We start from the raw sequence: 17748 nt of genomic DNA, 5'->3' as shown, positions 1-17748 counted from the left end.
AGAAGAGGGATCAGGTTTTTAAACGGATGTTGAAACCATGATCCCATTGCCATAGTGATGCAGATGAGCAGAGGAAGAGGAGGAGAAGGAGGAGGAAGAGAAGGAGGGGGAGCAGAAGATAATGGAGCCAGGGAAGCATGGGACCATGTCCTAATGTCTCTCTCTTTCTCTCTATTCAGGGAGCTGGTAGTCTCGTGATGGTCTAATATTGAACGCACGAGAGGCGGTATGCAGGGCGTCTCCTGAGGAGCATGCCTCCATGGCTGCCTCAGGCAGACAGGTGGTCAGTGCAGAGACTCAGGGCCCCATCGATTGGAAGTCACATTCTGTCTTTATTTTAATGGGCTATGAGTAAGCGTGTGTTTGTGTGTGTCAGTGTGTGTTTGTGTGAGTGTGTGTGTCTGTCTGCGTGTGCGTGTCAGTGTGCGTTTGTGTGTGTGTGTGTGTGTTTGTGTATGGGGTCAGTGCAGAGGCACAGGATATCAGGCCCAGACCTGGCTGTCTGCCCTTTTCATAGGGATGACTGTGCTGAAAGTTTTCTTCTCTTTCAATGGCTATAAACCTTCCCTATCCACAGGAATCCAGCCAAAATAGGGTTTAAATGCACCACAAGTCTGTATTGCCATCTTGCACTGCTTACGTAATTCACACATGTCCATACATCATTCTAATGACTCCATCTTTCCTATCTTTTATGCTCTAACAGTACAGCTGTATTACTGAAATATAGCAACGGCCCAAGTCAGTGGCGTTCCAAGCAAGGCTTCCAAGTCAGGCCACTTATAAACTCATAACACCACTGAAAGAATACGAAGAGGATAAAAGATTATTGCGAGAAGGCCCTGGTGGATTATGAGTTTCCTGTCACTCCACCCCCCCCCCCCCCCCCCCCCCACTGTGGGGTGAAGACACGTCGGGCTTAAGTTGCTGGCGCGGTGGCATGTCTGCCTGTTACCGTCCCGCCGGGAGAGGTGTGGGCACCGCAGAGAGAGGGGGGCTGGAGTTCGGTGCGGAGAGAAACACACACCAGCTTTGTCATCTCCGCCATGTGCGCGCGCACCTCAGCCGGCAAAATAGGTCAGGTCCAGCGCGCAGACGGGCCACAGCGAGGGGCCGTCCGACGGAGCAGAGCCGCCCAATTATTTTTAGACGGAACAAAAAAAGTCACCGCGGCTGAGCAGCAGCCACCAAGTGTGCCAGGTACAACAGAGCGAGAGTGGAACAATTAATGCCAGAGTGCCACATCAAGCACTCGCTCTTGCACTCTCTCTCTCTCTCTAGCTCGTTCTCACTCTCTCTCTCTCTCTGTCATTCCCTGACCAGCTCCGGGGTCATTTCCTCTCGATAGGTCGTTTGAAAGCTCACCACTTTGAATGAGTGAACCATGACAAGATGGTGTTAGAGTACCTGAATGATGCTTCAAAAGAGCTCAGCCCTGTCATTCACTACCTTTGAATAAACACAGAAGGACCTTCTGACATGTGGGTAGAAGCTGCTTGTTTACTTACTCTTAGGAGAGGCTTGTGGGCTGTGATAGGACAAGGCAATAGCCCCAGGTTAACTGCAGCACATGGCTTGCTTTTATTCCCCTATCAGTTCCATCTCGCTGAGCCTAGGGACCTACAGTACATGCCTGCTACATGTGTCCAATGGGCTGTTACACTCCGGGAGCTAAGTGCAGTAGAACCTCTGTACTACTCTGGAAAGTTTTAATGTGATGTAATGTTTGAATGTGTTTAATGTTTAAGTACATGATCTTTATGTATTTGGACAGGTGTTTACATCCTTTGCTGTGGTAGTGCAAACTGATTTGGAGCTCTACACTAAATGGAAATGCCACTGCAACACACAGTACTGTATAACATGTATACCAGTAGCAAGGTTGCGGTGACACATCCATCTGTTTTGGTCAAGCAACATTCTGAAAACCTTCACAGGTCAACAAATCCAGTTACTGTAGAAAATGCCCACTGTCTGCTTTTCTTTAAAGATTATGGATTGTCGGTTATTGTCCGGCAGCGGCATACAGTACAGTGTGCTGGGCAGCACAAGCATGAATTACAACCGTGCTGTTTTGTGCACTTGTATACAAATGGACTAAAGTGTCTAGGTGAAAAATGGGCCAACACTCGATCTGACAAACACCGTATTTTTAAAATGGTGCAATTTATAGTGTGTTCCTGCCTAGTGCATGGTGTGTCATCTCTTAGGTGAATTCCCATCTTTACCTTACATGCATGGAATGCATCAAGATGTGATATGTGTGACAGAACTGGATGAAACACAGAGATAGGGTAAATAAAAACAATATGGGGTCATTTTGGGGTGCTTAAAAAAGTGAGACAGATTTATGGTATGAATTATATTCACATATACTGTAGGAAGAAGATGAAGTGATTGGTTGAATAGTGTGGTTTAGTGGAGAGGTGGAGTGTTTTGGTCTGTATTTACATAACATAGAGGAGAAACAGGTGAAGCAGCAACAACTACAAACATTAGTCAAGAAGAAAACACAAGGCAGGTTCCAAAGCATGGCAAAAGAACCTGGTCTATCTGTTTTGATTATATGCGTTATGTACAGTGACATAAACACTCTTCATGACTAGACCAGTATCTCAGACCTCACGCCTGAAAAATACTTTTATGATCTATGATTATAGGCGAAGGCCAACTGAAATGTCTTCATAGAGTGGGGCATTACGCTTTCATTAGTAAGGGCAATACTCTGACATCCATAAACAAAGATAATGACAGCGATAAAAATCAATCTCTGGCACTTTCCAGGGAGCCAAGTCCGTGACCCCTGAGGCTACATGCAGTCAGATCTCTGCCGCAAGGCTCTCTCTATGGTCAGCAAGTGCTTCTTGGGGTCTCCGACGGCCATTTACATAGCTAAGTGTGTGAGGAGGAGCCTCTCTACACTCAGTCAAAACATGTTTTATTTTTCCATTCTCCTAAAGTCCATCAAATTGTTTTATAAGAGTCAGGTCTAATTTTTCCGAATGTACGCAGCACTATCATGTCTGGTTTAGCCAGTTCCATAGATTATGGTGGAAACTAATTGTCGCAGCATACTATAAGTTCCATGAACAGAGCGCTTTAATTACGTGCCTGTGTAGCCTGCCTGCATGTGTAATCACAGGGGCCTTTTTTGGTGTTCTCTATTCTTCGTCATCTAAAGGAGACTGCAGCAGGTTCCTCCTACTTATTTTAATAGATGTTATTGCCAGTGTCCCCTCCATGGCATCCTTCCAACAACAGGTGAGGAAGCTGCCCTGCTAACAAAGTGCCCTGATGGCAACGAGCGGGGGCGATTTCAGGCGTTAAATAACTCAACAATGCGCCAGGGCTGAATTGGCACACACACACACACACACACACACACACACACACACACACACACACAACCACACACACAGATTTACTATGGAACGGATGCGCGAGGGCAACGGGTCTTCTCTAACCCCAAAGCAACGGATGCCGTTCAAATGAGATAATCAGATTGTGTCAGTGACATGTGTGCTTCGGGCTGTTGTTATGAAGTCCCCTGAGCCTTGTACTGTATTGTTCAAGGACAGACAAGTGTGTTTTTTTACCCCCCCCCCCCCCCCCCCACCCCCCTTCCCCAAGATTCTTACATAATCCACCAGATGGTGAGTGACAGGCGATCACTACTCCTGAGAGGAGCAAATGATGCAATAGAAGCAAAGCGGTTTGTTGGGTGGATTTATGTTAGAATTCAGCTGAAACTGTTCTAATCAGGAACTCAGATGGACAGATCATGAGGCATCGCTGTACAGGTAATGTGCCAAAGGATCAGATTGTGTGCCTGGAAATCTGTCACAGTTGACTCTAACTGAGCTTAAGTAACATGTGAACGTATCATATAATGGTCCATTAATTGGTCTGTAATTAATTACTATTGGTCTGTTAATGCCAGCTGAATTTTATGGGCATAATCAGCAGAGCTAAGCCACTAGATGTGGACAATATGTGTACTTAAAAAATCGGTGACGTTAGTATTCCTCCGAGTATGTTCAATTATGGAACAAATGAAAACTGAACAGATTTTCAAGCATTCTTGTTAACTCCAATGGCCCCCAACACACACACACACACACACACACACACACACACACACACACACACACACCACCATCACACACCTCATAAAAGCCCTCGCTAACTTGCTCGGCCAGTTATCTGGGAATAGGCCAAGGTCAGGGGAGTAGCAGGGAAAAAAAGGTAGATATTAAGTCCCATTAATGAGAGCTCTAGTCAGTTGCCGCCAGAGACGAGGTCAAGTAATTGCAAATAGAATCTTGCACTCATTGAGCGGAGTCTCTGGTGAGCCTTCGGCGGCTCTGCTTTGATCAGCATACATTACTCGCAATCTTTTTGCACACTAAGCCTAAAGCGGCACGTTTAACAAGCCATCATCGTAGAGACCGTCGCTCTTCAGCCGACGAGACTGCTAAACCATTAGTGCATTTAGTCGCTCCTGGTCAGCACAAAACGTGGAAAGAAATATATGTATTATAATATGTGTTCATTCATTAGAATCATTCATTCATCACAGAGGCATGGAAACAACATGGGATTACTCTGTCAAGTTATCTTTTTTATCTAGCCAAACTTATGTGCCAATTGAAATACACATGAAATAGAATTGTGTAATAACATTTTTCTACACGATTCACCTATCTGCATGTAAGCCATCATGAATGGAATGCATGCAGTATTGGATTAGTCTTGTAAGCAAAATATGTTCTTTCTCTTCTCTTTCTCACTCTTCCTCTTCCTCTCTCTCACCCTTTCTACGTATATTTCCCTACACCACAGCACCACCAGAAGCTTTGCATTTCATAATTTGCTCCTCATAATTATTTCCCTTTTGTCTTCTTCGGAGGTGGCCCTGAATTCCTGCTGACAGAAGAGCTGAGGATAATGAGGTTCTTCGCAACTCTTTGTGGGACTACAAGTACTTTTGGAGAGGATCGGATGTTTTAACTGATGGCCCCACTGCTAACATCATCATTACGCCTGGGCCCAAAATGCTGTGTGCCAAAACCCTCCAGCTGTGAAGAAATGAGAGTTATCATTTTAAATCCATTTTTTTACACGTTTTGAACTTTTCCTAGGGCGCCCCTGAAGTTATTACTAGAAAGGGTGATTATACCAACAATGTCACCAGTTTGGCAAGACAAAGACTCTCATCCTCATCCTGTTACCTTTGCACATTAAAAATGTCACCATCCCTTGGCCAACTCTTAACAACTTGATTGAATGACCGTCCTCCATAATTTCACAGAGAAGAATGCGGTCGGAATATGAATATATGCCATGAACACTGGATTTGTTTAATTTCATGGTTTGAAATGCTGACACAACTTCAATAACTCATCCAACTCATGCACCTAAATCCATGACCATGAGATGACATTTCATAAAAAAAATGCTTTGAAATTCCACCTTGTCATTTACCTCGCTATTTCACCCAAGAGGAGCTTACTGTGGTTATGCTCTGTGTGTTTCAAAAAGCGCTTGTTCACTGGCATTGCTTGTCAAAGCTATCCATCTGTACACATGTATCCAAAAGATGTGCTCTGCTTCTTACTGCCTTAGTTTTCCCTAGATGATTTATAGCAGAGTGACCGCGGAATAAGGGATTTGGGGACAGCATTCATGTTTTCACATAGTGTTTGTTGCGAGGATGATGTCATTTCATCTTGGAATGTCCCAGGCCTGTGCAGCAGTCTCCATTTATCTTTGCCTTATGAGAGGTGCTTACACAAACCATGTGATTTTTTTGTCTAAAACAGATACTAATGTTAAAATTAAGCTCTCAGCATTTTCATACTATGCAGGAATATTAAGATAAATGTTACTATGTTCTTCTATTTACATAATGTACAACCAGATTAAGCTCTTCAGAAAAAATAGATTGCTGTTATTAACATTAATGGGAATTTGATATTTAAGCCAAGCCAATTTGTCATGAGACTTTGACAGCCATGCACAGTGGTATATCAGTATTGTCTCTGTTTATGGATGATCAAAACTGCTGTTGTACATAAATATGCTATAACTGATGAAATACCGTAGCTCCTATTTTGTGACAATAGCACAATATGACCATAATTCTTGCCCTCAAGAATCAAAGAAAAAACACTAGCTATTATACTCCATAGCCTCATAACCCCTGTATACAAATGGATGCATATAGCGTGTTTGCTGAAATAATACATCAAGCAACAGTGAAGTGGAAACCAATTACAGTTATTTTATAACCCCACTCTGTTCTCTCTCCATCTCCTACTGGATATCAAAAGAAACATCAAGGTGCTCAACATCTAAGCTATATATACATTATATAAACAGTAAGACTAAGAGCTCCCTCTGTTTACCCCATCTCTCAGCACAGCCATTGTTTCCTCTGGACTCTGAACCAGGCTCCACCTTAATCAATCAAATAGAGAGCCATCATGCTGTATCAGTAAAACATGAATTCCTGGCTCAGTTGGACACAGCTCATTTTCCCCCTCCCCTCCCCTCCCCTCTCCTCTCCTCCCCATGCCATGAGGCTGCAAGATGGCCGTGCTTCAGTGGACCCAGTGGACGTGGTCTTATGACGAGTCATACTCTCAGTGTTGCCTCTGCAGTGGAGCTTGCCGTGGAGGTTCCACACTCACAGCAGTGGCATCCAGAGGCGTCTGTCACGATTCGTGGCAGCACGACAAATTAAAACTCCCACGTTTCTTCTTAATTTCAAGACCGGGCGCATGCTCATTTCATTCGCCTCGCTTCAAGACTTCAGATCCAACCCAAGAAAATGAGTAGGTTGTTACATTTGCATGTATGTGTTTGTGCTGTCGGACATGCACATGCATCTCCTTGAGCCCTTCTTCGCTATGCCTAAAATAATATCGACTCAAACCCCAAGATACAGTACAACCCCCAAACCCCAAGATACAGTACAACCATACCAAGGTCAGATCCCCAATACACAGAGTAGATAAAGAAGGAAAAGGAGAGCTTTCTGTGGAAGGCATGCATTTAGACATTGGACACATACTGATTTGTGTTTAATGGACTGGGGGATTGCTATCTTCTAAAAACAAGCGGGATGACTCAGGAGATAATGAGCAGGGCGAAGTCTGAGAAACTAGACAGACCTCTGTGTTTGTCTCTGTGTGGCTGTACTGAGCGTGCTCGGCAGACGCCCACAGTCATCCTGCCGACCAAACCTTGTTATAGGAATGCCCATTATGGGCTTCTCTTTACGACCCCACTATAGCATGCTGCTGGACTGGCATCTAAACATTTTTAATTGGCTTTGGGATAATGGAGGTCATTTTTATGGCAGTTGTGCAGTTTGTTATCATGGTTCTCTCTTTCCGTTTAGCTCATCTTCCATCTTCCTTGCTTTGTAGCTTTGAGTATTCAACTATGACTTGAATCCTGAAACCTGAATCCTGAAACCTAATTTTTAGAGTTTTTGTACTGCTCTATTGTTGGTTTACCTGAAACTGAAAACTGACACGAAATACCGACTCACATTCTCGTACTGTACTCATCTGCATTCATAGGAATTATGTGCAGTGAGAGTGCCGGCACCTGTTCTGCACTGTTCTTCTCATGTTCACTACACCATCACCCAGAATGCCACTAGGAGTGCAATTACGCACCCACTGAGTGTAAACCATAAATGGCTCTGAGGTGTGAGCACAGTGGAACCGTGGGCAGAACGTGTGACAAATGCAAAAACCGCTCAGTCAGACTACAACCATTTAAGTGGCTAATGTTCATAAAAGAATGTACATAACACTCAATCTCACATAAAAGCGAATGTGTCTGACATTATTACATTAGGAGCACAGATTTAGCTGAGCTAAAGCAAAAGCCTGTGACCAAGAGAAGCTTCACGATCCATTAACAGTCAAAACAGAGAAGAGATGGTGGCTGACTTACCCTAGAGTCGTCATGGTAACGATGGTGTACCAGAAGGCTGCTGGGATGCTGGTGAAATTGGTGCCCTTGGTGCCTTTCTCGGCGTAGAACATGACGGTGGCGAAGATGATGATGGCCATGGTGAGGGAGAAGAGGAGGAAGCCCAGCTCCGAGGCGCAGCTCTTCAGCGTGTAGCCCAGGATCCGCAGGCCCTGCGAGTGGCGCGAGAACTTGAAGATGCGGAAGACGCGGAAGACGCGCAGCGTGACGAAGGCGCCGCTCACGTCCTCGTTCTCCGGCATGATCAGCCCGATGTAGTAGGGCATGATGGCCACCACGTCGATGACGCTCATCACTGAGCGCATGAACTTGCAGCGGCTCGGTGCGGCGAACAGCCGCATCAGGTACTCGAAGGTGAAGATTAGCACGCAGGCTGTGTCCATACAAAAGAAGGCCAGGGAGTACTTTTCACCGCACGGCAGGTCCTTTACCGTGCCCTTAATTGGCCGGCAGGGAACCGTCTCCACCACGTTGGCTATGACAGACACGGCGATGAAGAAACCTGTGACGTAGTAGAAAACCAGAGCCATGGTGCTTGTGTGGGGGTTCTCGAAGGCCCGCCACAGCCTCTCACGAGAGGTGCTGTTCGGGGGCAGCGGAGCGTCTCCCCCTTCCCCTGCCTCGTTGTCCTCCGCCAAGCGCTCCTGGTTCTCCTTCTTGCGATCACGGTACTCTTCCATGCAGCAGTCCCCGATAATCTCAGGCACGATGCCGTAAAAGGCCAACTCCTCGTCGAAGGCCTGAATGCACTCGTGGCGTGGGTAGTGCAGCTTGCCTGTTCGGTAAAAGTTAAGTACATGGCGAAACATTTCAGGGTCCCTGTCGAAGAAATATTCCTGAGTGTCCTCATTGTAGAAGAATTCCTTCTCCGAACTGCCTAGCAGAGTGTCGGGATATCGGTCGAGCGTGTTTTTCCACGTCTGGAAGCGGAGTCCGCTAACGTTTACAAAAAGGATTTCGTCGCTGCGGCTCTTTTTGTCTATGGGAGGCTTGGGCATGGTCTTCTTTGCCAAGGGCAGCCAGCCCACCGCTGCTGCCCGGGCAAAGGGGAGCCATGTTGCCACTCCAGCGGCCATTTTTGCTTAGCAATTTGTAGCTTGTTATAGACACGGACAGATAAAGGGAAACAGTGGCGGGGGGCCCTGAGGGGTTGTTTGTGAACCTTTTCGGATCAGGAGGAAAAGGAATGGTACTTCCACAATAATCATTCGAACAGCTGGCTTCCGAACAACAGGCTTTGCTAGTGTTTTTTTTTTTCTTCTTTTTTTTTTCGTTGAGTGCCGTCTCAGTGTCCCAGTCCACTCATTTTACCTGAGAATGGACATTTGTAGCAAGAGAAGAGAGTGTGAGGAGCAGGGGTCTGAGTTTCCATCGTCGAAGAAAAAGGTCATGGGCAAACAACTGGAGAACAAGTTCAAAAGTCAAGCCATTAGCTTTTCAAGAAAAAAAAAAATCTAAGATGACCACAAAAAAAAAATAAAAACATGTATCCAACAATGGACCTGTACAAAACCTGTACCTGTACCTGTCACTGTATCATTAATGTATGTCCTCTTAGTGGCGCTCACAGAAGCTTTCCAGACATGGCGTTGTTAATGCGTCTGGCCCTCACTGACTGGCTCCCCTCTCGGAAGACAGATTTGTTGCTGCTCTGTGGTGTTTCAAATACTTATTATATTGTGTTGATGCTCTCAAAAGTTGCAAGATAGACACATTTTTCCTTCTTTTGCTTCTCCTCCTCGTGCTTTCACTCTCTCTCTCTCTCACTTGCTCTCTCTCTTTCCTCGCTCCCCTCCCTCTAAGCACAGCTCTCCAGCTTTGATTATGAGTGTCTGATATACTCTCTTCCTCTCTTTGACTGGAGCGTTAGCACTTAGTCCAGTCTGTCGCGTCTACTCAGTTTCAGGCTTTTCTAAAAGGGGCTTGCGAATGGTGCACTTTCGGGCCGTAGGTCCTCCTGCATTCCTTGTATGGTCATCTCTTTACAAACCTGTCAAAACAGACAACACAGGGAACTTAGATGCTCTGCAGCAGTAGCAGCGCACTTGAAGGTCTATCTGAGCCACTCAGACTGCGTAAGAGTGGGAGGCATTAAGAAATACAGAAATTCCATTGCCTGCTCGTCTGACTGTTTTAGAAGCACATTGTGTGTATGGAAAGAAAGAGTGCCATATGCAAAGGCAGACAGAGCACCTTTTGAGTGACACTTTCTCTTTAATACAAGGAAAACTGCCAGGGATATGATCCAAGGTTATGTACACAAAATGTGTATAATTTAACACCACTGGCACATTTCTTTAAATTGCATTTTCAGAGCCTGTTCTACCAAACATTCATCAACAGTAGAGAGCATGTTTGATGCTCATCGACACAATCTGTAAACCTCCAACAAATTTACTCACAGCAAAAATGTGACGCTCATAAATGTGAAAGTGCTCCATGTGAACAAAAATTGTACACAGTACACGGGCTGTATGTCAACCATCAAGCAAATCAAACAGAGAAATTAATTTATGTCTGGTTCGCACAACAGATCTCTGTATATCTGCCCTGTTGCTCTCCAATAAACAGGACAGGCTACATGTAGATGGTGCGTTCACCAGAACATCCCACGGAGGTGATGTTCCAGTCAATGGAAGTCCATGCACATGCAGTAAGGCTACTGGTGCAGTCTACATCACAACTCGTATCTGTGACAACAAGTCCCAACACCGAGAATACTGAACATGAACAAAAGGTAGGTGACCCAGCCCAGACGCATAGCAACTGTGCAAGGACACAACATGCATTCCAGATCAGATAATCAATACTACATTATCCACTACTTCCTGCTCCAGAGGACAATAACATTATTTTCAAACTGCACACCACAAATTAAAACAAAGAGCATAACCACAGACTAACCTGTCGTTAACAAAGTTTTGTTCCCACAGCAGAGGCACAGCATGCATTGTACTGTATGTCCCACACTGTCTTCTTGTGATTTCAAGGTGTAGGCTAACACTAAATTATATTTCCACTTCAGACCAAACCTCCTCTAAACTCTTCATGTTGTATCATGAAAGAGGTTAAGACAGCTCTTTCACTCAAATCCCTAGAAATAAACCCTGACAAATTCAAATCAAGACCAGTCCACCAAGTGAACAAATCAGCAAATGCACACAACAAGCTGGCAGTCTTTAAAGAGTACTCTAAAAGCAATGAACTTGTGAATGTGAGACATTCTCAGTACACTTTGGCTTCACTTGAACGCTCTAACGCTCCATTTATGTCTTGATAAAATATGAGTTACCTTCCATCCTAGCTGGAGGAGACGAGGGCGTAGGGTCCGGTGTGCCGCGGGGAGAGGGAAGGGTAAAAAATGAGCGCCCGGTGAACAGGTATGCAGGAGCCCCTCTGCTGCAGTCCAACCATATCGGATACAGGATAGTACAGGAGTGATTGTAATGCTTAGTCCTGGCAGCTCTCCACTCTCTCTCTCCCTCTCTCTCTCACTCTCCCTCTGTTTCTCTCTCTCTCCTCCTCCTCCTCCTCCTGTTCTGTGCCTGCGCTCGCTCTCCCTCTCTCCCTCTCATTTGCTTGCTCAACCCACCACCCTTTTCTCTCTCTCTCTCTCTCTCTCTCTCTCTCTCTCTCTCTCTCTCTCTCTCTCTCTCTCTCTCTCTCTTGCACTCTCTCTCACTCTGTCTCTTTCTGTCTCTCATAAATGCACAATAGTGCTTAAGATCTCTCCACAATGCATTACATCCTACATTAGCCTGGAATGAAATAACGACAGCGATGATGATGTTCTGTTCGGTCTAGGAAAGTCCTCAACGGACTGAACTGGGTACTTTGCATGCAAAACGCACGTGTCTTATTTCAAGTTTGACTCAGCTTATTTTTAATAGACACATTAAGCTGTGACACATGAGTAACACATCTGCCTGGCTATTTTCTTGCATCCTGGATGTGGTGAAAGAAAGAGGGAAGAAGAACAATCTACACTGAGGGGAATTTAAAAATGTCTACAGGCTCTAATAGCAAACAGAAAAAAATAAAATAAAACAAGATTGACTGGCCATTCCAAAAGCACTTAGTGGAGATGGTGTCACGGTTGCTTCCACCACCTCAGAATCCAGAGTTAAAGGTGGCGGAAGTGAGAGGAGATTCATTGGCTTGGCGCAGCATTTGTTTCTTTTTTACTGTGGACAAATAAAGAAAAATCAGGGTCTCCCCACTGATCATCATCTTGGGGGAAATTTCTCATTTAAGGGGGATAAAAATCACAAGCCAGTGCTGAATATTTGCTCTGCTTCTCTGAATTATTCATGCGGATAAAAGCTGAATTCAGCAGTCTTGCACTCATTCATCTGCCATTTACAGCCACCGGATGACATCACTCACAACCAGAAACATGCAAACAGAAGTTATGAATGAGTCTACAGTATATGGATTCTGCAACAGTATGGAATCCAGATACACTTTTACTGCAGTTTTATACTGTCTGCTCCTAGATGAAAATGGATTCCAATTTTCCAAAAGGAAACAACAAAAAAACAAGAACATAAAACAAACGGAGAGAGGCTTAGCATTAAGAGAGTAGTGTTCTCTCACAAAGACCCTCTGTTCTCTTTGTTTTTGTCTGTGTGACTGTTTCATTCTCATTATCAATAATTTACAGTGAGTTCCAATGTGGAGCCCAGACAAGCGCAATCAGATATTGACCTGCTTCCCTTTGAAACCATCAGAACAATCTATTAGCTCTCCCAACACATCACCTCCACTCTCACACCTTCTTCCAATGCTGTTGTGTTGGTAGTGCTTCAGTGTGTCAGAGCACCCTCATACTGCACTGCCCCCAGTAGCGTTTGTAGCTTTGCAATTAGTAAAAAAAAAAAAAAAAGAATTTTAAAATGGAATATTGTATTCTCTTTAAAACATGAACATTGTATCTATAAGACTGCAGGGTGCTGAACTTAGTGTAATTTTGTTTTGTATCATCTGCATAACTCATGTCATGAGCTGCTGTGTGATAATAATGTGGTAACTACATAACTGGGATTTTGAGAAAATACCTTTCTCAGGTGAACAGCTTCCCCCTCTTGGTAAAAGAGTATTTGATGTCTTGTTGATGTCTTTACATAAGCTCAGCTATCAATATCCATTATTTAATAATCTGACAAATGGAGAATTTCATATCAACAAACACATACGAAACTAAGCAGGTTGAACTGGCAATGTAGTGTCCCTTGCTTGGGGGCTGTTACGTTACTGAATTGTCACTTATCTGACCACAGTGGACTGTACACATTATCCATTCATTGGCCAGCGAATCACCTGCATCAACAATGCAATATTATTTTCCAACATGAGGTATTTGTTTGACTGAAGTACAGAGAGGAAAGAGATGCTACTTTTTGTAGTCTGTATAAAGGTATTAACTAGATGTACCGCATAGCGGTACAAAATATGACCGCCGCTCAGTCCTGTACATCCGTTCCGCGAAAATAAATCACACTTCAATTTGTCTCCATATTTTACTCCATCCCCCACTCTTGAAACTTTTGTGTATGCTTGTTTGGCATGCCTGAGTGTGTGTGTGCGGCTGCACAGAAAGTAGCCTACTGGTGCTGAAAAGGTGAATAGATTGTAGAATAGCCAAAGAAGATGTAGCATTGTTATAAAACCTTTAAAATCTCTGAACAATCACAAGTAGGGCAGTTCATCACAGTTCATCCATTGCAACTGGATTGATGAAAGGTCACTTACACCTGTAGGCTACATTGTATTTGGGAAAAGCAAAAGGTATCAGCATAATGTTATTTATTTATTTACAACATAAATTGTCAATAGGCTATGCTGGCGACACAAATAAAATCTCCTTTGGAAACCAATGGCTCACGCCTTACAGTATCAAGCGGACTTAAACTGCCATATCGTGGCGAAAAGTTGTAATAAAATTCACGCAGCTCCATGAGTCAAGGAAAGCGCGAATGAAGCCACTTCTAAATGGGACCCACTACACAGTAGCTTAAGGTGTTGCTAAAGCAGCCATAATGAAATGAAGATGTCATTGTTTGGATACTTCACACACACGTGCTTTTTAATTTCACAGACTACAACTACCAAGCAGGAATCAAAGCACACCGATTCCCCTCTCACACCCTGCACGCACTTAAAACAAAATAAAAAGGCGTCTCAGTCTCACGCATGTATAGGCAAAACTGTATCAGACCGGTGTAACGTTGGTAAATCTTCCATTGCACAGAATGATTTTTGTAGCATGTGCAACAAATGACAGTCGAAAGATACAATTACAGTGCTGCTATCAATTTGCTTGGTATAACCACATTTATAGTTTTCTACAAATGCAATCAATCAAATTGGCCTCCATCACTCAACCAACGCTAACAGTAACATGACCTAGGTCCTTATTGATATTATAAGATTAACGTACCTGCAGTAAAAACCAAGCACGTCCGATAAACATCCTCAGATTTATTTCGGCTTCAAGAAGAAATGGTAATTACATTTCATGTGAACATTGTCCTATCCTTATTAGACGTTCTCTGTGGTAAACCACAGTCCTTGTAGGAAGCGTCCATTGTTTTTCCAACCTACTTTTAACTTCCAACAAAATTACGTCTCACTGCAACGATGCGCCATCTAGTGGACAAACGACTACTTATCGCCAATACTGGAAATGCAGCCATGATGATGATGATGAATATTTATTTTGGCTTTCTTTTAATCCTACTGAATTTGTAATTATGTATCGGCTGTTCTAATACCGATAGTATGTGGGTGCCTGTGTGTGTGTGCTTGTGTATATGTGTGCACCGCCATCCACAGGCCAATGAGTGTACAGTCACTAAATGTACACATAACCTCATTTTTTTAGACCCCCCATGGATGAAATTCTACGAAACTTGGCATACCCCCAGAGAATGCCAGGTCAATCATACACATACAATTTGGTGCAGTTCTGAACATCTTAACTGAAGATAGGGGCGATTAAATCAGAATAATATTGCATTTTCATTTTTTACCGGGGGGGTTCAAATCACAAATGAGTGATTATGGGCCAGGTTGATGTGGGCCCTTGAGACCAACATACCATAAAAGATTCTTCATCCTCAGTGTCATGGTTCAGGTAGTTATTTAGGAAAAACTGCTTTTTTTGCGGTTCGGGGGGCCCAGCACGGGGGAGAGAGTGGCCCCCGGGGACGAAACGAAATTTTTCCGTAAAAGTCTAGTGGGGCTACATACCCACCAAATTTCATGTGCCCTGGTGGTTCGGTGTCCCAGGTATCGTTGACCAAAAATTCAGGAAGTAGATGACGGGGGGGGGGGAACTTTGACAATCTCTATATGACCGCTTCACTAGCTTCGCTAGCGGCGGTCATAATAATTTAAAGAATTTGAAAAGATCAGGCACTGGGAGAAAGACGTGGAATGGAAACATGACAGGGTGTATGTGGTGGGGTAGAGAAAAAAGGTGCCACTAAGAGAAAATGATTAAATGAAAGCAACGCAACCCCCCACCTCCCACCCATTTTGATGGGCACATCATCCGCTGAGGTGACCTGCTTTTTTCGTGGTGAGGTACGGCTAGAGTCGGGTTAGGGCTTTTGCCCTTGTCACTGAGCTCTTCTCACTTCCTGTGCTCTCTCTCTTCCTTGCCCTCTCTCTCTCTCTCTTCCTCTCTCTCTCCTCCTGGGACGCTGGTGGCTGGGTCCCACTATTGCCTTTAACTCAATCACAAGGAGTCAGCTCACATCACCTTCACGACCACAGCTCTACAACACAAAAAACACTCACATGTTGATCCTGAGATCTTAAAGAAATAACAGACTATCACAATTTCATTAATTTTGGTCTCTGGTGTGTGCATTAGCCTACATGCATGCATTTCATGCAAACACAATTATGTAAAAGTCTATGTTATGTTATGGTATAGAGACATGTGTATAAAAGGCAGAAGTAATTACATTTAGGCTGTTTCACTCCAGAACACTTCTGTATCATGAACTCATGTTACTTCCATCTATTAAGCATTCGGAAGCATTCTGCAGTTCTGGTGACCCGTGTGTGAGACCGAGCATGCACTGAATGAGCAGCAGCCAAATTATTTATGAGAAGTCATATTTGCCACACCATATGCTTAAATATTACATGTGCTTAGCATGGCATAATTTTTATGGCTTCTTGGTAAAAAACAACGATTCAAAACATTATTATATGGGTTCATTACATAAACTCTAGCGACACTAGCAAGATGAGACATTTGAATACCTGACATGTTAGTCACTATAGGCGTAGCTTGTAGTGTCTGTATCATAATTAATTTATCAAATTCTTTATTATGAATGATTTAAGAGAATGTGTAAAAAGCCTTACTAAAATCTCACCTCACTGCTACACGTCAGACTGGTCCACACCAAAAGACAAAAGCCATTCACTGCATTAACAGACACTTCACACAACCACAGCAAGGGCATTTACCAGGAGAGGACAAAATCTTTATGAGCCATGACCCTTTGCTGATGAGCTAAACCAAACCTCATTCCACTTTAATTTAGTCAGTGTCTTTAATAATGTCATTGTCATAGAGCACTTACTGTAAGAAAGAATTCTCAGTTCAAGCAGTTAATGGCATTGGCACACATTTTTCATCATAAACCTAATCTATGCATTATCCCCAATATTAGCATACGTGAGAAAACACTGTGGAAAAAGTTTGGTGGTAAAAAGGTTGCTGGCATGGGAAAATCCCAAGTGTAGCCTACTGCAGCTCAGGATCTCGCTTAAAATTATGATGTTTCCTTTTTAAAAATCAATAAGAGATGTTTTGTCCACCTAAATGGCCAAATATAACACCACCTGAGTAGCCTGACATCTGAGAGAAATGGATGAGGGTATGATGACCTAAAACCTAAATTCCACTGCCAAGTCCCCTGTTGTTTTAAGAAGCAACTACCTTCTTCAGTGAAAAATGTGGTGTATGGGTGAGCCATAATTTAATTTTACATGAAAAGGCCACAAGGATTCTGCCCCAAAACATACGAGTTAAGAGTGTTTAAATATGAAGTGGAGCAGAGAGGTTGAAATCGCATATGACAGTCCCCTTAAAATTCAGCACACAACCTCCCAAATCGACTCATCCTCTGGGAGGACAACCAGCAAAAACACTAGCCCATTTATATGACAACTGCCAAGTTATACCTCAGCTTTCTAGACACATTGCCTGCTAGGAATAAGATATATTATTGTATTCTTCCCTTCAGGATATATGGGACAGAACCATTGGCTCATATGATAACAAATATCTACAGATGATGTGACAGTAACACTGAATGATGTATTTGTATGGATTCTCCATGCTTAATGCGACCCAGTGTGGTCTACTGCTTGGAAGTAGTTCTGACCCTCTCTATCTTTCATCAAAGAGTCAGGTGCCTGGAATGTTTTGGTGGCTAATTTAGCCCACTGATGACTGAGTGGTCATTAATATCATTTATGGCAGCCTGCGCCACTTACAAAACGCACTCCTGATCTCCACATCAAGTCTTACAAACATGATAGCCTGCTGACAAATACATACTAGCATGGAAGAGCTCAAAGAAGTATGCTACTTCAAATTTACTTTTGTTTTGCTAAACACCTAATTTCACCATATTAACTCTAGGCTAGAGGAAGACTCTCCCTCTTATAATAACACAACACAAGTTTTCCCAAGAATCTCAAATGGATTAG

At 43.6% G+C, this 17748-nt stretch overlaps 1 protein-coding gene across 4 annotated transcripts in view; it reads right to left on the bottom strand.

The window, feature by feature from the left end:
* Positions 1–11458, bottom strand: part of kcnd1 (potassium voltage-gated channel, Shal-related subfamily, member 1) — a 39630-nt gene extending 28172 nt beyond the window's left edge. For 2 of the 4 annotated variants that reach the window (XM_042099384.1, XM_042099387.1), the window contains exons 1-2: positions 11303–11458; positions 7972–10000 (exon numbers count right to left, since the gene is read on the bottom strand). In XM_042099384.1, the coding sequence (XP_041955318.1) occupies positions 7972–9086 (1115 nt within the window). In that variant the 5' untranslated portion in view covers positions 9087–10000; positions 11303–11458. Of the gene's footprint in view, positions 1–7971; positions 10001–10914; positions 10989–11302 lie in introns of those variants that run through there. The other 2 variants (XM_042099386.1, XM_042099385.1) reach the window with 2 other exon arrangements.
* Positions 11459–17748: the final 6290 nt, after the last annotated feature.

Source organism: Alosa sapidissima, chromosome 7 (assembly GCF_018492685.1).
Source record: "Alosa sapidissima isolate fAloSap1 chromosome 7, fAloSap1.pri, whole genome shotgun sequence".
Lineage (NCBI taxonomy): Eukaryota > Metazoa > Chordata > Actinopteri > Clupeiformes > Clupeidae > Alosa > Alosa sapidissima.
The sequence above is the reverse complement of the archived record's forward strand: the minus strand, read 5'-3'. Positions and strand labels throughout refer to the sequence as shown.